The following is a 21,867-nucleotide window of genomic DNA, read 5'->3' as shown; positions in this document are numbered from 1 at the left end:
ATCCAAGGTCCTTTCTTCAGCTACAGAAACTTGAAGTTAAGGTATTTGTTACACGCTGGGTTTTTTTAATGTTTCAGCAAAGATTAATGATACAGTCACTCTGACAGGAATAATAGCTTGAAGGCTTTCAGTTGTTCTAATCCTGTCACCGCTCAGAGAAAAAAAAAAAAAGTTTCTGAGAAATTCTGGAGCCAAGGATTTGTTTTCTCCAAAACACAAGCCACACAGCCCTCAGGGTAAAGACTGACTCTGGCCTATTAGGGAAAGAGTGGCAAGAAGTTTTGCAGGAAGTAATGATTAGAACACAAGATAGCCCTCCAGTGTTTGAAAGATAAAAAAATAACAAAGGAAATTATGACTAGAGTAACAATAGGAACTTGCATGCCAACTAGCAGAAAAGAAGGGCTCTAGCTTCCGTTTGTGACAGGCTTCTGTATTGTTACACTTCTGTGCTAAGAAGTATATGTACATCATTGCTATTATCTTTCTCCCTTTGACATTTGAACTGTGATGTTTTGTAGACTTACTTCAAGTCAGCTGCTAATAAATTAAATCCATTGTAAAAATGTCCTTCTACTGACACTTTCTTCAAGTAAGAGTAGCTGTCCAGATCTGCAGTCAAGAAGTTTGTTACAAGAGCACCTAAGAGAGAGAAGTACATAGAGCAACTTGTATATGTGAACTCACTATTCTGACAGGCTTAGTAAAACAAACAGCAAGACACAAGATTCCTGTTACCAACAGGGCATAGCAGTGGAAAAAAAAAAAAACAAACCAAAAACCACCACCCACAAAAAACCACAAACCCCAAACAAGCCGAACAACCAAGCAGTCTTTAAAAGTCTTACAGCATTGTATCATGTTCACATTAAGAGCTTGACTTTTACTCTGAAGAACTCAGTCAAAAGCTCTCAGTCAAAATTTCTACGGAATTCACATTTATTGACTGTTCTATACTGGATGTGCCTTTCATCTCCTCCCACCTTGCCAAACTCTTTCTTATCTTGCTTCACTTCCCTCATATACAACCCTATAATGAATTACAAATGACATGGTTCATTTGTTTCTCTGTATAACATGTTTTGCCATTGCAATAGATTCCCAATGCAGTACCATATGACAGCTACAGAACTATTTTTACTTTAAACAAAACCCCACAGATGCACTCTTTCGGAAGAGGTTTTTTTCCTATTATTTCTGCTCCTCTGATTATCAATGTGTAGGGCAGAAGGGACTACAATAATCTTTTAGACTAACCCTCAGCATAATCCAAGTTGCATTGTTTCCCTGACTTAGGTGTTTGAACAAGAACATACACATCTAAAAAAGTCTACTGCAATCTAAACCTAGGTCAATGCCTGTCTAGTTGTTCTGACTGTTAATTAGAATTACTGTCAAGAGAAGACAGTTGTTGCTGCATTTCTTGTCTGAATGTAACCTCAGGCTCTACGCACTACATCTTGTTTTACTTTTGCCTGCTTCATTAGAGTGTCATTATCCCAGTCAAGTTCCCCACACAGGTACTCAAACTCATCAGTTCACAATTTCTGTTTACAGCACATAACCATTTTATTTGTCCATAAAGTAGTGTTAAAAAAAAATTAATACTGTAATAATCACTATTTTATTGGTACACCAGGGCTTGTTTGTTCACTTCTTTTTCTACTTCCACTCCTTCATACCTCTTCCTTTTGCATTTTTATCAATCTTTGGCTGCATATAGTTTGTCAGGGCTGCCATCTTGCCTTTCTTACTGATTCCCAGCCATGTCCCACCTTCTTTTCCTTCCTCCATATCCAGACCTAATGGAATAAGAGTTAGGCTATTACATTCATTTTAAAAAATCTCAAGCTTAAATCAGAATTTCTTAATGCAAATCCCAAGTCTTGATCAGGCTGAATAAAATACAGTAGGTACAAGACTATCTTTCTGGACAAGTGAGGTAAGCCCGCTTACATTGCCCGCCCGCCAATTCTGCACTATCCAGTATTTCCCAAGCTACTGCAATAACATACGAGGGATAATAGGAAAAATAATGTAAAAGCAAAATTACAAGCTTTGCCTATATGCTAAAATACATACAAAACTTTAAGTAGGCTCAGAATGCTTATTAGCTCAGAAGCAAATCTCAGAAGATTAATGTTATTTACAAGTTTAACTTCACAAGTAACCAGAAAAATTTAGCGTAAACTAGGTAACTGATACAAAGTCTTGGACTCTGGTAACAGTAATTTACATTGAGGAGGGGGACCCACAAAAGTGAAGCCCCCAACCAAACCTCTTGAAAGAGAGTACAAGTTTAAAAAAAACCCACTACCTATTTGTAACGAGTTTATGTTAACCAGCAAGCATTTAATGGAAAAACTAGTTCAATATAATATGTATACTGTTAGAAACCTTTTAATTCTGAATCATCATGTCATAAGATAACTTTAATTAGAAGATCAAAAGCACAGGTTTTGGATCCTTATTCAGAAACTCCTTTCTTTCTTCAGTATCCAAAACTTCAATATTAGTTTAGCCATATCACATCTTTACACAACACACTTACTACTGTTCTCTACTTTAACCGAAAGTCACACAAAAGAAAAACATACAGCTTTACTGACCAATGTCCTGTGATTAACATATATAGCAATTCTGGAAACCAGGAATTGCTAAGTGCAAAATATTTTTTTCATTTTTAAGTCATATGAATAAATTGGATTTACTTTAGTTCAATTTGCTGCTTTTGAGATAACATTGTTAACTCAAAGACATATATACATGGGATCTTCACAGATACACGCCCTGGATGGAGAATATACTGGTTTCTTATGTCAAATATGGACAGAGCTGACAAGGGTACAAAAGACAAAAATTCAGGGCCCTTTCAGTTTTCAGGATAGCTTTTTGTTTGTTTGTTTTAAACTGCTACATAGCAGGGGAAGCAGCATCCAGAATGTCTGGCACAAAACAGAAACATCAGCCAAAACTTCAGAAGCAAGGGAGCTGCAGTGCAGTGGGAGTAATTTATCCTCACAGGCCTCCCTGCCAATGACAATAACACACAACATCAACAAAGAGTATTTGCAAAGTCAAAATATTGCATTTAAACAATGCTTTGTCTTCCAGAGCTTCATTTCTGTTTCTGAGAAAAGGCAGAAATATTGATTATACTTAAAAATGACTACAGACAGATTCCCTACAAAGAAGGACCAAACAGCTGAGTGACTAGCAAAATGTAGAAAGCTAATAAACTGATGGATCAATAACTAAAATTATTCTGTAGCCTATAAATTATTAACCGATAAGAAATGAGAAAGTTTACACTTTCTTGCGGCTTTGTCTAATGATTTCAAGTCAGTATTACAGACAATGAGTCTGTGGAATAACTAATTCCACCTATTTTAAGAAGTATTTCAGTGTATCTGACAAAGCTAAAGTAATTGTTTGTGACAGACAAATTAATTTGATTTATTTCCACTGCACTGCTCGGACTGAAATCAGTTAAAGAACATAACACTAGGAAAAAACCCACAAGATATTAAAACACAAATAAGATAATAATAGCACAACTCATCTTTCAAACTTATGACATTTTCCCCAGAAGTACAGGGAAGAAGCATAATTCTTATCAGAAATGCAACCACCCCAAGAGCAAAAACTTGAGGCCATAATTCCTTTATAAAATTGTATGAAAACCACTGAAAACAACAATACATACATACCACTAAGGATCTCATTGCTGCTGTCCCAGAAATCTGCCGATTTGGATGGTCTGTGGTAAAATTCATCTCTATTAGCTGCTAGAATAAGCCTGTGGAACACAAGAGGAAAAAGATACTATTACTTACAAATAAGAACTTTACTGTGCAGGCAGGTACAGAATCCAATTCTTGCCACAGCATTAGCTCATTTTAAGTACGAAACCGTCCTTTATCCTCCCATCTCGCCTTTATCGCTCAGTGTAAAGGCTGAATGATATGACAACAGCCTTCTCATTGTCTTGAGACATTCAGCAAGTCTATCTTGTCGTGTGAACGAGGCAGCTATTGTTTTCAAAGAATAATACTTACAACAGAAGAGACTGAATTAAGATTGCATAAGCAGCCTTAAAATTCCTCAGCACGTGAAGTTACAGCTTAATTAAAGAAAATTTAAAAGGTAACCCACAGATTTCTAGGTAGCTTCTAAAAAAAAAAAAATCTGTAGCATGAGATTATGTTTCTACTGGATCATTACTTAGGATCATGTAGTCACAGCATCTTTTAATCTAACTTTGACACCTAAAGCTTTGTTTATGTGGTTCAAAGATACAAGTCAGATGCTTTTGTCTGTAAGTACCCAGAATGGAGACAAATTTGTGATAGCCTCAAAGGCCCAACTCTGCTGAAATTCGTTTGAAGAAACGACAGCATGCTCAAGGAGGCAGAGAAGTAAAGGGAAAAGGCATGTTTTTTTGTAACAATCAAGAGGTATTTTGGTGGAGCTTTCTCCCTGTTTCTGTTGGTTTGTGGGGTTTTTTTGCATGTGTAGTTGCTTGCATAATCTGAGTTCTACCAGAACAGTAGGACAAAACAGTTGAATTGTTAATGAGAGTCAGCCCTTGCAGCAGAGAAACTACAAGCAGCCCTGGAGGCTACACAATCAGGAGGTAAGAAGAAGTTATGAAAAATAATATGCAACTGAAAAACGCTGCCAGATAAAAATCTATTATTTATATTTAGAAATAAACACATCACTTCACAAGACCATGTGTTGTCCTGACAAAAAGTGTGCTGCAGTTCTTCATGTGCCAATTAAAATTTGATAATTTTAGAACACAAACAGATATTAAACACCACCATACATTATTAGGAAACGGCAGTGACAGAAAATTCCACTAGCTATGCCTGGTTCCCTCTGCTCTGCACTTTGATAATTATCGTAAATAGCATGTGCAGTCTTGAAAGACCAAGTTCAACATGATATTTAAGAAGCAGTGGACATACAAGATAGGACAGGTCTTCCTCAAAAGTTCCAGGCTTGGCAGCAATGCAGGTAAGATTTAAAGAGTCAGTACAGACAGACAGCTTCAGAGGAATTTAGAACAGTCTGTTCTTGGCCTTTCAAAAGCAAAAGCTGTTTCTTTGTCCATTTCATCCATCAGAAGTTATTAAAACACAGCAACTTCTTCAGCGTACTCCCTTACAGATCATACAAATACCTTACTGAATGTATGCTACGGTCATTTCATTCGCAGTGTTAGTACTGGAGCACTAGAAAGAAAAGTCTAGGCTAATCTGACTGTGCACATCCATCTCTTGAAAGTAAGAAAGTTAACATTTTCTGTTATTCAACTTTACTACAAATAGGACTGTAGAGAGAACACAGAGGAAAAAAGGGTAGAACAGCGAGCTGCAATGGTACAGGAAGACAGAGATTCATTAGTGTATCACAAAAGTGAACTGTAAGCCTTTTGCTTAATTAGGTGCTCATGAAAAGTGGCCTATAAACTGCTCTAGAAACCAAAGTCTGCCTGGATAGAATATTCTCCTAAGTGTTATGGAGAACAAGTTTTAGTTTGAGAAAGATTATTGGCTACAAGAAAATGGCCAATGATAATGCAGTTTGTCTTTTCAACTTTTAATGCCTATTTTAGACATTTTCTTTTAGCTAGAGATGCAAAGTAGACGACAGCAAGATAGAGACGCAAAGTAGAGGACAGCAAGAAAAGTAATTGTAGATGCCTGTTTTAACATGTACAGACAAATTAGTATGTCTGCAGGTACAGGAAACCCCTTTTGGTTAGGAAAACTGTTCCAAGACCTCACCATGAAATAAACAGAGCTATAGCGGAGTGTAACACACACAACTTGTCAGGGAAAATTACACTTAGCAAGAGAATAGTATAGACAGGTCTTCCTTGGTCTAATAGCTGTTCAGATAATTAGGAGGGCTGGGTACCATTCTCAGTTGATACTCAGACCTATGTCCTTCAGAGAGCTGAGGCAAAGTTGAAAAAAATGTAGGAACAATTTAAGAAGAAAGAACTTCAACATTTTTCTGAATAAAGAAAAGCAAAAAGATTTAGTTATGGTGCATTAAGGAAAAAATAAGGAGACTAAAGTCATGTATCCAACGTTAAAATCTGACACTATGGCCTGGCACTTATCACTGACACAGATGGCTCAGAGTAATTTATCTCAGAGGTATAGAGCAAGACATCACTTAGAAAAAGGTAACGAGAAAGTTAAATACAATTAAATATTCCTGAATTTGGGCCAAAACATCTCAAAAGTGCTTTCCTATTTTGACACTGATAGCCAGTTGTTTTCTGCTATAAATCAATAATTGCAATCTTGACGCAATTTTTTTATAGCAAGCAAACTACTATAAGTTTGACTTATAAAACACTTGATCATGGCAGAAAGTTCACTTGGCAAGCAACTACAGTTTACATCCAAAGGATTCTCCCAAGAGGCATCAAATTGATGAACCTGTCTTTTGCTAACTAGCAACACAGTCAGACCAAATAAATGGATATATTAATTCAGCACCAGTCACATCATAAACAAAAACCCTTTTTAGGCAGATTCCAGATCCAGAAAGGAATGCAGTCTATAGACAATTGAAGTTTTGGTTCTCATTTCCTTTCTTTCCATACAATGACATCTGCTTCTCAATACAAAAAGGCAGAAAAAGAAGTTAATGAAAGGCACGATGATTTACTGAGCATACTGATTCTGACAGTTTCTGGATGTATACCAGTACTTGTACCCCACAAAGTAATATGGAACCTGTACAGTATGTATAAATACAGAAAGTAATAGAACTCTACAGTCTTCTTACTGGCCTGAAGTGCTGTCTTTCTATTACATACTGAATATACTCAAAGATACTGATGGTAGCCATGATGTAACATGGAACAGAGCAGTGAACTATGCAATGAACAAGACAGTACTGTTCTTGGGAGGAAACAGGACAAAGTGGCAACTTAAAGTTAACCAGAAGCTACATAAGCAGTTAAATTTCAATATTAGTACCTTTTGGATTCACAGCATACTTCTCTCTTGGCTTACAAGACTGAACCATCACATATTAACAGAGGAGAAATTAATACAGAGAGTGGTTAATGACTGCAATATTTCTGCTCTACTGTCTGCCTGTTGCTTTCCAGGCTAAATTCAAGTTGTTGGTTTCAAACTGAAAGGCCTAAACATATCTACCCTACTGAAAGAAGGGTACAGCTACAGCTGTGATGCCCCAACAAACATGATTCCCTTTAGTTTAAATGATAAAGTAGATGGCAGGACTTTCAAACTCTCGATTACAACATTTAAAGGATTTATCCTACACCACATGATAGATGACCAGCAAAAGGTCCATGATTACAAAGCCCAAGTCTTCTGACATAGTCCAAAAACAAAGGGTTCTCAAAAGGTTACAGTAAGTCTTCCAGTGGGGAAAGTCATGAAGTTAAACATTACAAAAGTATAATTGAACATGTAATACTGCCTTGAGCTCGTAATTAAAAAATTTGCTACAAAAAAAAAAGTATAAAAAAAATAGAAACAAGTCTGTTTTAACTAGAACCACGTTTACCTGTATGCATTTTTCGAAACTGGTCGGGGGTCAAATTTGAATAGAAGGATGCACATTGAAGAACTGATGTTTAAATCTTGCTTCTTCCACAAAGGCTCAGTGCAAGGTCATTCTGTAACAGCCTACAAAGTAAATAAAGATTATCTATTATACTGCAAATTATAAAAAGATAATCTTGTTCCACACCGAAGCTTAAAGATTGCCATGTTGTCACTTAATAGCTCACAATAAAAATAAATAAATAAAACAGGACTTCCAGAAAACGTTTGTTGCAATGAATGGTTTACTACCAAAATTCTTACAGTAGTTGTTCAGGCTCCATTAGCTGATTTATTGAGTTCCCTTCACATAATCAATTCAGTCCAGCTGTTTGTGCAAAGTTACTGGTCAACATAAAGCTTACACAAAAACTGCCAGTCAGAAAACAGCAGCAGAGTTTGTAACACTCACCACAATTATCTAGAAGGACAAATATTTTCACCACTTTGATGCCTTTCTAGAATCCATATTCAGTATTATTTGGTACTACTGCTTTGACAGAAGTATCTTTTTGTCACTGCATCAACTCTGCTTGATGTTATTACAGCTCTTTAAATTACATTTGTGCTTTTAGTAACTCAAATATCAAAACAGTATTATTTATCTTGGGCTCCACCTGCCGGCCTTGAAACAAGCACGTGTGTTTATAGGTCCTACATAAACAGTACAACCTTTTTTTGTTATTCAGACAGAAGTGTTTAAGCCAGCTAAAACAGAGCTACCCCCTAAAATAGCAACGATACTTCATTGGCAAAGGAGGCACCCAATGTATTTTGGTACCTTCTTCAACCAAAGCTGACGTTTCATTTGCAACACCTGTTGTGTTTTTATACCCAGGGCTGGATATCAGCCTTACAATATGTTTTTATTGAAGATTTTTAAGTCAGACTCGAATTTGAGTATTTTGAAATTTGAGGCAATTAACAAACATCAATAGGAAAAAAAGGGAAGACAGGCTCTCATAGACATAAGTACCTAAATATTTAATCAAAAAATCTTCATAGCAGTGTCATTCTTTCAAGCTCATATTCACATAAAAGAGCATGCTGCAGCTACGGGGATGAGACAAGCGTATTGTGCAGAGCTGCCATTACAAAGCAGATGTGCTCAACTCGGCCTTCTCATCATTCAGCTCTAGTCTCCCACTGATCAAGGAGAGAAGATGAAAAAGATTAGGTCAGCACTGGCTTGCACACTTGCAACTTGATACTACAGCAAGTCCAAAGCTTGATCAAAAGCTTACTTCCTAGCTCCATTTCAGCAGAAAGTGTAGCTTCAGAACTATCCTTAGAGACACGGGAGGTGGCTTAGTTTAAAAAAAAAAAAAAAAAATTAGTTCAAATAAGAAAGGCTAGGTTGTGGCACAACACATGCCTTCTGGTTTCCTTTTCTGAAGACAATACAAGCCAGAATATGCAAACTGCAACATGACAAGGTCTGCAGAATGGGGGGAAAAAACTTACTATAAGGTGGAGACAGTGAAGACTTATTGCTGTCTGGATAATGAGCTTTTATAAAATCTAGTTTAATTATTCCTAGTCAATGAGACAACAGTTATCAAGGATGAAATGATAGCAACAATATCCTCTTTCTGTAATATGTTTCTAGTTTGCTGTCTAACTTACGCCTAATACACACAACCAGCTTGACAAGAATCACAAACATCCTGTAATTAAGCGTTCTGCTCCAAATGGCACTGCTGATTTGGAAACGACATTAAAGTAACTAACATTCTTATCCTGGGCTACTGTGCTCTGTTAGGCAGTATAGTGTGTTGTTTTGCTCGTTTTAACGATCTGTTAAAAGCCTGAGTGGATTCATGCCAGCATAAGGTAGCGTTTAGAGGGACTATCAAGAGACCAAAACATGATAGATTGTGTATATTCTTTTCATAGGGTTCTACCATCATTTGGTTGATTAGAAGCAATCAGTTCACAATTTGGCATAAAACCATTTTACCCTTAAGAACTCCCAGTAGCAGTCTTTGAAAAATGAAGCCATTTGTTATGTATTTTGTTTTCGCAAATGAAGCATCATAAATAACATCTGTCAGTTACCACAGCGATCTCAATTGCTTCTCAACCGATCCAAAACTGTTGTTTAGGCACAGTCTAAGAGACAGCTAAGGATCATTAGTCACTGAATTCTGACAGTTTTATGTACCACGACAACAACTCGTGGTCAGCAGAGTCTAAAACTATTTTACTGCTTCTTTTGAATTTGTCCAAAGGAAACTGAGCACTACACTCCTCAAATGCCCATAAAAGAATAAAATTGGATGCATTTTCTTTCAGTATTGGAATAAGGTTTTTTTTAATACTGAACTTTAAAATAATGGAAAATGAGAGATACGTGATTAGTTTTTAAAATTAATCTACTTTGTTTCCCCCCAGAAAAGTGTCTCACAGCTGCATTTTTAAAACCATTTTAGTGATTTACTTTTTCACTTCCCTTGTGCAGCACATGCTCCTGTGTAGTAATATTAATCATTAAAGATAAAGATGAGAGGGAAAAGATGGGTCCATAATCTGATGCCTTTCAGGCTGCTCCGTATAAAGAGGATTTGTAACTAACTGAGGGTTTGTGACCTACCAAGGTGAAGAGTCAGTCTTCACTGCAAGACAGCAATGTAAAGTAGAACGCTTATGAAAACACAGAAAATAACACGTAAAGTGCATACGATTCCCATGTTTAATGAGCTAATTTTATTTTCAGCTCCCCAGTTTCTCTGGCATCTTACTAGATTAAGTCCACTGTACAGCTCCCAAGAGAAACAACAACCAGTAAACATCACCTTTCAGCACACCATGTTGTAAAAACATTTTCAAGGGATGGAGTAAGACAGCCTTTCCCCCAGTTTCTCAAGAGGGCTAGCAATTGTTCTCCTCTGCCACAGTTCTGCAGATTCAGAGTCTTTTGCTAGACTTCCTCCTCCTTTTATACAAAGTGTTATTTTTAGCTTTCACAATTCTTTGGTTCTCTTCAGTGAGGAGGCAGCTATGAATCCTTTTTTTGGTCAAAAAAATCCACTTTCCTATTCTTATTCATAGAAAGGCTATGTTACAAGTAGTTGGAGGAAATACTAGAATAATCATACATACTTGCTCTATCCTTATGTTCTTCCCCAGAGATGTTCCTCTAGACCCTCCCAGAGAAAGAATACCAGTCTATATGGACCTTTGACCTGACCCACTATGTCTGGTTTATACCCTTAAACTTAACTTCCTGTGACAGAAGGTCTGTGATCATCACTTATGTCAGTCTGCGATCACAGACATCCTATTACTGAGTCTGGAACAAGTATAAGTAGTTCAGAAGAGAGGTGCATAACTGCACCGAAGCACGGCCAAACATACCAAAACAATTACAGAGAAAAATACCAGCCCACCCTTTAGCCACTTCATTTAAAATATTAACTGAGTATTTATAATGCAAATAGATAGCAAGTTGGCTTCAGTTACACCTGAGATGCTTGAATCAATTAATTCAAACTGCTGATAAGAACTATGGGAAGCCTGAAAACAACTCAAGTAAAAAAAAAAAGTTACTGACTTTAACTGAAAAAAGTCAAGTTTCTATTAGACATTTTGAATTTTAAAACCAGCATGTCACACAGAGGAGAGTGAGCTAGTAATCAAGTGCATCTCACAGCAGCCTGTGCCCTGTTGCCCTCATATCATCCCAAGAAATCTCTCAAAAACACCCAGTGTTTTCAATACCTGCAAACTGAAACATCAATAGTTTTCAGGGTCTTTCTGTGACCATTTCTTGATATGCTGCCATCAAAGGGTCACCGTATGTTAAAACGATCATTTTATCAAACTCTTGTATGTGACACAAGTACCACCTGTGCAAGAACCACACGCCATCACATAACCAAAGAAGACAAGTGTTGGCCGAACACTTTAAAACAATGCAGAAGTTGCTGTTAAAGAAATTTAGGACAAGAAGTTCCCTCAGCAAAAGCCGCTCGGGACCAGCGTTTTCCTTCGCGCCGCTCGCTGCGGGGAGGCAGCACCGCTGCCGCGGGGGCTGCGGCGCTCGGCCGGGAGGGGCCTGCCAGCCCGCCGCCGTCGGAGGCACACGCAGCCGCCCCCACCTCGAACCAGGAGCCCGTCAGCTCCCAGCCTGGCAGCGCCGCGGGCTCGGGCTCCCCACTCGTGACAGCTGAGGCGCCTCCAGGCCGTTGCTGAGCCTGGCCCCCACTCCTCCCACCCAAGCGCGAACCAGGAGGGGCGCCGGCCCGAGGTGACTCTGCCATAACCCCAAAGGACGAGGGGCCCGGGCCGCACGGCCCCGCCAGCCCCCTCAGGGGAAGGGCCCGCCGCGCTCCACACTCACCCAGCGCAACCACCAGCACATCCCCACCGCCAGCTTCCGGGAGCGCAGCCAGTTCAAAACAACGCCCGCCCCTATTGGCTCCGGTCGCCCCGCCCCCCCGCGCGCTATTGGGGGACAGATCCCCCGCCTCCCCTCCTCAGGCTGTCATTGGCTGGTTCGCACACAGGTGCCCGGTGGGCACCGCCCTCTCGTGCTCCCAGCACTGGCCCGCCATGAGAGGAGCCGTGGCCCCTGGGGCCCACCGGCACTGCGTGCGCAGGGCCCGGCCTGGGGCGTTCGAGGGGAGGCGGTACTGGGCCTGGGTACACGTCCGCCATAGTGGGTTGGAGAAGTTGTCTGCGGTATTGTACAGTGCACGGGCTGCTGCTTGGCCGCCTCTGTCTGTTCCCAGTGTATTTTGTTTCAAGGTATGAAATAATAACATCAAAGGCCTGACCTGAGCTTCAGAGGGCTCATACCTCTGAGGACTGATACACCCAGGAGTGGGCTGTGGACAATCTTAGAGAGTTTGGATGTAGCTACTTACCCATTTCTAGAATGAGGTCACTGCGTGGGATGCGTGTTAGCATGGCTACCGCGAGGAGAGACTCCACTTCCAGAAAGGCCCCAAAGTCACCAAGCCCTGAGCTTGCAATGGTGTGAATTCAGGGCAGGGCAGCTCTCCTGAGGATTGAGGAAAACACAGGTAGCAAAGTCAGATTTGCTTTCAGTTGTTAAGCACAGTATGATCAGAAGTGATAATTAAACATTTAGTAATTCTACTTAGATCTGCAGATTTAGGCTGGGGTTGGATCTGTGCCACCTTTTTGTCCTTTCATACTGAAATATTAACTTACTCATGGGTTTTTCAAACAAGATTTAAAACTTTATTTCTGACTTTTTTTTTCCACAAGTGGTGACAGAGGGTTTCAGTGGAGTCTGTAAATTAAAAGTGTTTTATGTGAAGCCTCTAAGGGAAGACCAGAAAAGCCTTGACTGCTCTTCTAGGTTATAACACTGATAAACACAGTAGACAAGATACGGAACACCAATGAAAAGAACTCCCAGGGGTATCTGTGTGCGTAACGTGGCTTGCAAGGCAAAACCTTTCAGCCTGGATTCAGAAAACCTGAAGTCAATTGTTAGCTTTACCACTGGTCTGTCATATGACATTGAGCAAGTTCATCTCAATACTTTCTTTCTCCATCATCAGCAATGGGATGATGGCATTGACCTTCGCAAGGTCCTTTGAGATCTACTGATGAAAATTGCTAGGTGAGTATATTATCATCACTATTTATACTATTGCTTTTGAAACACAGTAATAGATTGTAGTTATTACCTACATATATCAACCTTGATACATATAAAGCTAAAATATATTTATGTTTTCAGGTACAGAGTTGTTACTTAAAACAGTTATCTAATGAATAAGTAGACAAATTATGAGAATCTCTTAATCTCAGTTATGTTAAAACTGGTAAAATGCATGCACATTAAATGTAATTTATTGTTCTTTGCTGTCACTCTGTTTCTCAAAGTATAGATTCATCACTGTGACCAAAGACTATTTAGCTTCTATGCTTGATACCCATTAAAAATCTTCAGATGATAGGTCTGCATACCTTCAGGAGTTATGTCTGTGGGAAGAAGAAAACGGTCCATAGGCTTAAAACTTAATGGTGTTAGTTTTTACTGATTTTTAATTTTTAAAATTATTTTTAATACATATGGGAAGTTAGAATAACTTAAGAGTCATTTAAAAGCATTTTTTAGGAGGCTTCACAAAAACAGCCAGCTACAAGGATTTGTGAATACCGGATTTTGTGGCAATTCAGACTCTTCTTTCTGTTTTCTGTGTCTACTTTTTGTTCTGCTTAAAACATCTTGGTTATTGTTATCCCTTTCAGACCCTACGGGATCTGTGTATAGGTCCCATTGTTTGTTAAATAGTCTGATCCCAAGTAGGCAGTGATTCTGTATGCACTTTAAGTATCTTTAGTGAAGAGAGTGGTACTGGCTGTCAGCTAAAAAACAAGCAGAAGCTTAGTGAAAAGCTTGTAGAACTGTCCTGAGTTAGCCTCAAAAACTGAAAGAGAAATAGTCCTGACATTTGTTTAAAACTTTTTTCTATCTTTTAAGTGCTGGAATGCATGTTGTATGGAATGCATAAAGCACACCTTAAATGGATTAAATATCTTTTCCCCGAGAGCTCTCAAAAAGTAGTTGCTAAAGAGGAGACAGCAGTGACCCAGGTAGAGTTTTCTAGAGATCAGTTCTTCCTCTGAGCCTTTTCAATATCTCTATTGTCTAGATGGTGTACAATCTTTACTAGTAAAATCTGTAGCTTAGTAGATGAGTACATAATTCACATGACTGATTAGTTACAGAATCATCTGATGTGCCCAATTAAATCATCCCAGTCCAATAAAGCACATTTTTAATGTAAGAAAATGCGAGCAAACGCATCTGGAAATTAAGAATGCAGGGATGGGGACTAGCTTGGCAAGAAGTACTTCAGAAAAGAATTTAGCTGTTACTATATATAAATGTTTCAACATGACCTCTCAGAATAATACTGTGGTAAACTGGACTCATGTAATCCTTTAATGTATAAAATACAGAATATATAGGGGAGACAGGGGAGCAATACTGCCTTTGTCCACAGCACTGGAGAGAGTCATGTTGGAACATCACACCATTTGTGGCATCCACAGTTAGGGAAAAACACTAGAAACAATTCAAAGGGAGAACGTAACAATAATGAGGGGGGTAGATAACAAGACATAAAATAGGGGCTTAGGAAGCTCAAGCTGTTTAAAGAGAAGGCTCAGAGATGACTCGATCACAGCGCACAGCCCGCTGCACATGGCGAGAAGGTCCGTGTTAGCCCAGTCCAGAGGGACCAGTTGCCAGCAGCACCTGGCTGCATTGCACCTGAGCAGCCCTGTCACAGCGCGCGTTTCAGGCGTCAGCTGCACCCGGAATCTCCCAGCCTACAGCTGCGAAAAGTACTATTTAGTTTCCCAAGAAGAGAAAACCTTTGGCTGTCCTGCAGGTCGGCGGGCTCGGGGCTGCGGGCCGGTTAGTGCGGTTTCGCGTACCCGTCCCGTGAGGTGACACAGCGGTCCCTGCTGCTCCCGCCGAAAGCACATCGTCGGAGCGCGGCTCCCGCGGGCAGCGGAGGGTAGTGCCGTGCCCTGCGCACCGCTCTCTGCCGTGCGGGCAGCCCCGTCCCCGCTCTCGCACCGGGAGCGCCTCTCGCCCGGCTGCGGCGGCTCCCCCGGCGGCTCTCGCTGGCCGCGGCCCCGCTGCCCGCCTGGCGCGCTGCCGCCCCGCTCGGACGGACAGTCCCGCCGACCAATGCCGCGCGGAGCGGCCAGCCAGTGAGCGGAGCGGGGCGGAAATACACCAATGAGGCTTTGGTTGCTAGGCGCCATCGCAGGGGAACTACCCAATAGGAAAATTCGTGGCGCGAGAGCAACGCGCCGGTTTGTGTGGCGGCCGGAGACTGGCAGCGCGAGGCTGGGGTCGGCGGCGGGAGCGCGGGCGGGGGTGGGTGGCGGCGTCGCTGCCCTCCCCGGCCCGCCGGCCGCAGTGGCGATGGGGCGGGCGCTTCTTGCCTTCCGCCGGTGCTTCCCCCCCAGGTGTGAATGTTGAGGAACGATAACGCCCCGCTTAAAAAAAAAAAAAGAGTTGGAAAGACGGTACCACCACGGGCTGACGGGGAAATGCGTTCCCTTCTCCCGGTGGGCCTCTCCTGAGGGGCGCTCGGCCGGGGCGGCTTCACGGGCGGGTGTTTTCGGAAATGCAGTTTCGGGAGGGCGCGCGTTTGTCAGCGTTGCCCTTGGACCTTTTTTTTTGGAGCGGCCTTGGGGAGGGCTGTGCGCCTTCAGAGGTGGCGAGCGGCCAGGCTGGGGTGCGGGAGCGGGGACCCGGAGGGCCTGAGGGCAGCGAGTTCGTGTGCTTTGGAGAGAGGAGAAATTCCCCTGTGCGCTTTAAAAACGCGGCCAAAAATCACAGCAGAAAAGGTAAATGCAAGAAAAGGGTTAATGATTGCTTCCACCTCCCCCTCCTCCGCCCCGGCTGGATAAAGATGGTCTTGGATACCCTTTGTAAATAGGAATGTGGAGGTGGGAGGGGAAAACCAGCCCGGCTCCGTCTGCTGTGTTGCCCGGGTGGGTAAGAAGGCGATCGAGAGGCTGATGCAGCCCGGGTGCTCCCCCGGGAGAATGCGCGGGGCCACGGAGGCGCCTTCCGCGGGAGCCGGGCACCCGCGGGGCTGCGCCGGGGCGGGGAGGGCGTGAGCGGCGGGCGGGGAGCGCCGCGGAGGGGCTCCGGCTGCCGGGGAACGGGGAGCGGGAGAGGAACACAAGGGGCTCTCCTTGATACGCTGCCCAGAGGTTGCTGAGTATTTTATTGAAGAGTTGGTGTGGGGTTTTTTTGTTGTTTTTTTTTTTTTTTTTTGGTACACCCGCCTCCTTGAAGCCAGCAGAAGCAAGGAAAATAAGCAGAGGACAGAGAAAGAAGAGAAGACGGAGGAGATGGTGAGCAGATCATTGGGTTGGGGGGAATGAATGAGGTTGCCAAGCTATTTTCTGTGAGAGGTTCTTGCAGGGTGTAGTACGTTTGGGATGATCTTGCATCACGGTTGCAGACTCGCCTTCTTTGTTTGCTAAAGATTGCTGCTTAAGGTTTAACAGCGTTCATCAGTTTATTGTGAGATGCGCAACGGGGGGTTGATGTATATGAATGGCTAAAATTGCATACGCAAGTCAGACACACAAGCAACCCCTAAACAAACCAACATTGTATTAATCCTGCAATGTGATGAGCAGTTCTTGTCATGGAGGGAAGTCATTGCTCAGGTTGTTTGTGGCATGTATCGGAGATGAGTCTCTTTGTAGCAAAGACCAAACAAAACTAAGCTATTTCTTCACAAACGTGAAATCCCTTACAGACTTGAAAGCCAAAGTTAAGGTTTTTTTTCTTTTCATTTTCCCTGCAGTATTGCTGTACATGATTAAAATCCAATGTTTACAAAACTTGATCAACTCTTTAAAATGTTCACTTCTAGGATGCAAATAGTAAAGACTGTCTTTCTCTTTTTTTTTTTTTATGAGGCACTTGTGTATGTGGAAGGGGGAATTCTTATAACATGTACTTCTCTTTTTAGTGTTGTGCCTTAGGTAGGTCACAAGACAAAATGTGATGCTTAGCATGTTAAAAAAAAAAACCCTAAGCAGTTTTTTTTATGTGAAGTGAAGACCTGTTTTTATCCTAATAATATCTTAAACACTAGATACAAGTTTGTGGGGAAAAAAAACAGCTGTTTTGTATTAATGGGAATGCTTTATGGTAGAAATCATGATTCTAAATGACAGAATATTGACATTGGCTGATTATATCTTCCTGTGGATGAAATGCTGCAGTCTGTGTTAAGTACATTAGCCCTTTAAGCTTCCATAAATTTAAACATTTTGTTTACAAAATTGTGCAGGACTGCATGGTGCAGTACTAAAATCTGAAATTTCAGTGGCTTTGGAAATGTTGCAAGGCACTGCAAAGAGAAAAATTGCAGCTTCATATTAAATCTGCTTTGGAAAAAAGATTTGTTATAATAAAGCAATACAGCATATACATGATGACTAACTGAAAGGGCTGGATAGTTTCGAGTTTCTACAGAAAAAATAACTTGTGAACTATGCTGTGCTCTTCATCATGCAAGATATTTGGATGGATGGCTGTTAAATATATTTTAAGCAACATCTCTGTAAATGCTTGTCTGAAATATTTAAATTACATGCTTCATTAAGCGAATGGGTTTATCCTTCCCATTGCTTGGCTAAAGGAATGTATTAGGAGGGCAAGGTTTAGAAGAACAATACAGTTTCACTGCATAGTTTATCCTCATGTATTGTTCAGAGATGCATAGAATGCATTGTGTTTGACATTGGTGATCTTTGTAAAGTTGACTTTGCTGATTTTATTTTTATGCCATAGTTGCTGTCAACATAAATAACTGAATTTCAATTAATATAACCATAGATTTGACATACTATTTAGCTAGAATGGATGAAAAATAATTCCCTTCTTTGTTTTTCATGTATTCATTCATGCAATGGATTTCAGTCTCAGCAATTCTTTAATATTGGAAGAATTGGAAAGAGTTACAAATAGAGAGAGATTCCCATTGTATCGTGTTAGGACACGGCACTAGAAATGGCAACATTCCTGCGTTTTGCTTATACTTCAAATTTTGTACAAACTGCAGTTTAGAGAAGATATCTTATCCTGAAGACCATCTACATGAATGTTACAGTTATATAAAACCAAGCTTCTGTATCTGATTTTATGTAATGCAACACTATTTCTGCAGTGCTTGTGGTGGATCTTGGTTAGCGTCAGCATTGATACACTGTGAGGAAAACCTGTTAGAATTCTTGTGCTACCAGGTTTATAATTTGTTGCTCTTAATATTTTATTGCGTGAGTATAAATCATTGACACAAACATTGTAAACAAATGCTGCAGCAGCTAAGTGTGAGACTACATTTAGCTTATGTCTTTACAGTGTGGCAGGGGGGTTGGAACTAGATGATCTTTAAGGTCCCTTCCAACCCAAACCGTTCTATGATTCCATGATTTAACCAGGGTATGACAATATCTTGTCTAGTGTGAGTGCATCCTATTCCAAATAGCCATCATAGTAATCTTCAAAGCAGAAAGGTTTGGTCAAATTTTTTACTTTATTATCTGTGTCTACAGAAGAAGGAGGAGAAAAGCCAACTCTGGGGTTACACCAATATGGATGGGGAAAGAATTTATCAGATGTGTTGGATGCAGTTACCTTATTCAGACTTTATATGAGTCACCTGGATGTTAGCATTGAGGTTTCTATTAAGATTAAAAGCCACATTTTTTAGAAAAAGTGTTCTTTCCATAATACAAAACATTTAGAATATACATGTAACTTGGCAAATGTATTTTCTTCAGAAGAGGCCATAAATCCATGATATTGGTAAAGAATTAAAATAAGAACAAGGAGATCTTGAAGTATTCTCTTAAATTCCAGGTAGGATGTGGTCTGCATGTGTGCTGATGCAAGAAGGTTAGCCATCTATCTAAACATCTGAAAAAAGTAGCAACCGTCTTACGTAATGAAGTGGTTTTTGTTTCCCTCAGCTAACTTGTGTAAAACAAAGCCGAAGCCAAACCCAAAAAACTGTGGTGCAAGTTTTTTGTTCCTTGCTTGTCCTTTTCACTCCTACCCTTGCATTTCACAGGCAGTCCAAAACAAGCTGTAAAGCTACTTCTGGCTCTACATGCTGAGGTTCTAGAGATCTGGATCTTCTGCATTAGCTTAGGTTGCATTCATTTTAAATAGTATGTAAGACAAATAACTAATTCTAGTGAATCTATTTTTTTTTATGTGTCTGCTTTTCTGCAACATTGTAAGAACAGGCAGCTCAATTTAGTAATATCCAATCTTTTGAAAGGCTGGCGGTCAACCCTCTAGCAGTCACATTTTCAAGAAGTAGCATTTTTGGTGTGTGGTGTGTGAATGGCTGATCATTTCATAGTAAGTGGACAGCATCTGTTATCATTAAGTTATACATACTACATCAAACAAAATACCATTTTAGAGTCCTGATGAGACTCGCTGACTGACACTGTTTCAGGATAGTTTGACATTTTGGCCCACCAAAATACAAGCCTTTTTTGGACATCAGTTAATCTTGGGGATAAAAAATATGCACAAGAGACCCAGTAGGAACGTTTATATGGGTGGCATTTTTAAATATTTTAATCTCTTGTAGAGAACACTTCAATTTAGTTAATGAAGCTCATATCTAGTCACTACTCATTCCTGCAAAGAACATGACTGAATATATTTTCTTACAATACGTGTCATTACTGGGAGCATACCTCTATTGAAACAAATGGCCTCTTTCTGAAAATAATGAGTCTTCACTAAGTAAGGCACCATTATACCCTTGAGATGACTGCCTTTATTGATTTTTTTTTTTTTTTAACTGATTACTTTATCAAATTCTGTGGAAGTTGATGCTATGTTTATACCCTCATATTTTGCTATGTAGTTATATTTTTGTTGTCCAATCTAGGTAAAATTGATGGAAATGTCACTGGTTCCAAGGAAGAGCCATCTGAAGTTTGTTCTAAGAGGGTGGCTGCAGTGAAGTCAAGGGATCTGCTTAGTCGCGTCTTTCCAAATCAGGCCCTCTGAGGAATTAACCCAGAAAAACAAAATCAGTGGGTACTTCTGTAGATCTCTAAATCTGTGTTTTCTCAAGTGTAGACTTTTTGCACAAGATAGGATATGTTTACTAGCAATAGTACACTAAAGAAAGAACCTGTGAGCCTGAGTATGTGCAGTTCTGTGTGTCACCAGTACCTCTTTGTGAAGGATCTCTTGGTCCAATTTTGCAAGTCTTAATTCTCTGTAATCAGCGGATATTAATTACCATGAGACGAGTTGAGTGATTTTGACTATAGAGTATATTTAGAAAGAGCAGAATTGTAATATTTAGATCACAGATTCCAGGCTGAGTAGCCCAACAAAGTAATTTTCATCCAACGCTTGTCCAATGGTGATACTGCTGGTGGCAGTGTTACAAGATACTAAGATCCGTTAAGAACACGTGGGCAGGATTGTGCTTCTCTGCTTCACTGTCCAGTTCACGTTGCCCTGGGAAGACTTTTCTGTTTCTGAACTACATGCAGTATGCTTTATCTCTACAGATATGATGGCTTTCTTGGATAGTTTAGGGTCTTTGTTCCATGAGGTCCTTGACTGCAGTATCAATCTTCTGTGCATTCTTCAGTTTATGTTGTTTATAATTATGGTTTTCCTGCATCTTGGGGCACATGCATATTGTTTCGGAAGCTGCAACAGGGTTTCTGTGAGCTACTGTGTGGATATATGCCAGTGCACCACTAATCTATTAGCTTATGATTTGTAGGTCAGGGAGAAATTGAGATGTTTTGCTAGCTAAGCAGTATCATCTCTTTGCTGCCTCAGTGATTACATGATATCTCAAGTTGACTGAAGATTAAAAGGACACTGTTAAGGTATCTTTCACAATTTAATTTTTATTATTTATTTTGTTTGCCTTAATATTGCTGTCATAAGCCATTGGAAGTTTGAAGTCTAGTGCCTTGCGAACAGGCCTTTGTCCTCCAGAACAGTTACTGTTTAGCTGCTTATGGTTTATTTAAGACTTGTGAAACATTTACTGTCTTCTGAAATACATTACTGAAGAGTTACAGCTTAAACATTGCAAGCAAGTGAGAGGGAAGAAGTGAGTAAATCAGTTTGGGGCCAGTCCTGACATTGTGTAGTTACAGTAAACTCAAAATATTTCTTCTTATTATTTCTTTAAGAATTGAATAATTTGGGAGTATAGAATTTGGCATCAGTGCTTCCTTTGCACAGTCATCCTGCAGAGTGGATTTTGCAGGGGATTGATATCAGGACCTGCATTCTTAGTTGGATATATTTTGAATTATCTAATGAAGTAATCCCCGTAAGAATTGTTACAGGTGTGGTGGTATTGACTGACCTTGAGGTGCTGAGCAGTAGCTTAGTTTGCAGTACTGACCAGAAAAAAGTATCTTTAAAGGATATGGGCTTTGTATCACATGTGCCTTTTATTTTCTAAGCTTAATTTTTTTTTTCCCTCTTATTTCTGCTATCATAAAAGGAATGATCTTGGCTTTTTGTACAGAAAAATGCTACCTTAACTTTTTGCTGTAAGAAAGTATTTTCTTAATCTATGTTTGTTGCAATGAGAAGTCAGTGAAACTAGAGCTACTGCTTCTGGTAATTCAATTGCCTGTTGTTCATCTGCTCTGGTGGTGTAATTTCTACCCACGAGTTGGAAGTATATTAGCGCAATTCCTCCATGGGACCTTCTCATTA

At 40.3% G+C, this 21,867-nt stretch overlaps 2 protein-coding genes across 8 annotated transcripts in view; one reads left to right on the top strand and one right to left on the bottom strand.

Annotated features, from left to right (window-relative positions):
• The window catches only part of TANGO2 (transport and golgi organization 2 homolog), a 33,221-nt gene extending 18,008 nt beyond the window's left edge, over positions 1-15,213 (bottom strand). For 3 of the 4 annotated variants that reach the window (XR_011049191.1, XM_068412269.1, XM_068412268.1), the window contains exons 1-5: positions 11,947-12,011; positions 7,567-7,688; positions 3,711-3,799; positions 1,683-1,802; positions 528-642 (exon numbers count right to left, since the gene is read on the bottom strand). Coding sequence is in view for 3 of the 4 variants with exons in the window: in XM_068412269.1 (XP_068268370.1) it covers positions 528-642; positions 1,683-1,802; positions 3,711-3,799; positions 7,567-7,622 (380 nt within the window). In the remaining variant the exon portion in view is untranslated. Of the gene's footprint in view, positions 1-527; positions 643-1,682; positions 1,803-3,710; positions 3,800-7,566; positions 7,689-11,946; positions 12,012-12,472; positions 12,610-15,029 lie in introns of those variants that run through there. The other variant, XM_068412267.1, reaches the window with a different exon arrangement.
• A 252-nt stretch (positions 15,214-15,465) lies between these two features.
• Positions 15,466-21,867, top strand: part of ARVCF (ARVCF delta catenin family member) — a 272,468-nt gene continuing 266,066 nt past the window's right edge. For 3 of the 4 annotated variants that reach the window (XM_068412188.1, XM_068412183.1, XM_068412184.1), the window contains exons 1-2: positions 15,592-15,956; positions 16,414-16,472. The gene's annotated coding sequence lies outside the window, so the exon portion shown is untranslated. The other variant, XM_068412186.1, reaches the window with a different exon arrangement.

The sequence above is a fragment of the Nyctibius grandis genome, chromosome 14 (genome assembly GCF_013368605.1).
Source record: "Nyctibius grandis isolate bNycGra1 chromosome 14, bNycGra1.pri, whole genome shotgun sequence".
NCBI lineage: Eukaryota > Metazoa > Chordata > Aves > Nyctibiiformes > Nyctibiidae > Nyctibius > Nyctibius grandis.
This window is presented reverse-complemented; position numbering and strand designations above follow the sequence as displayed.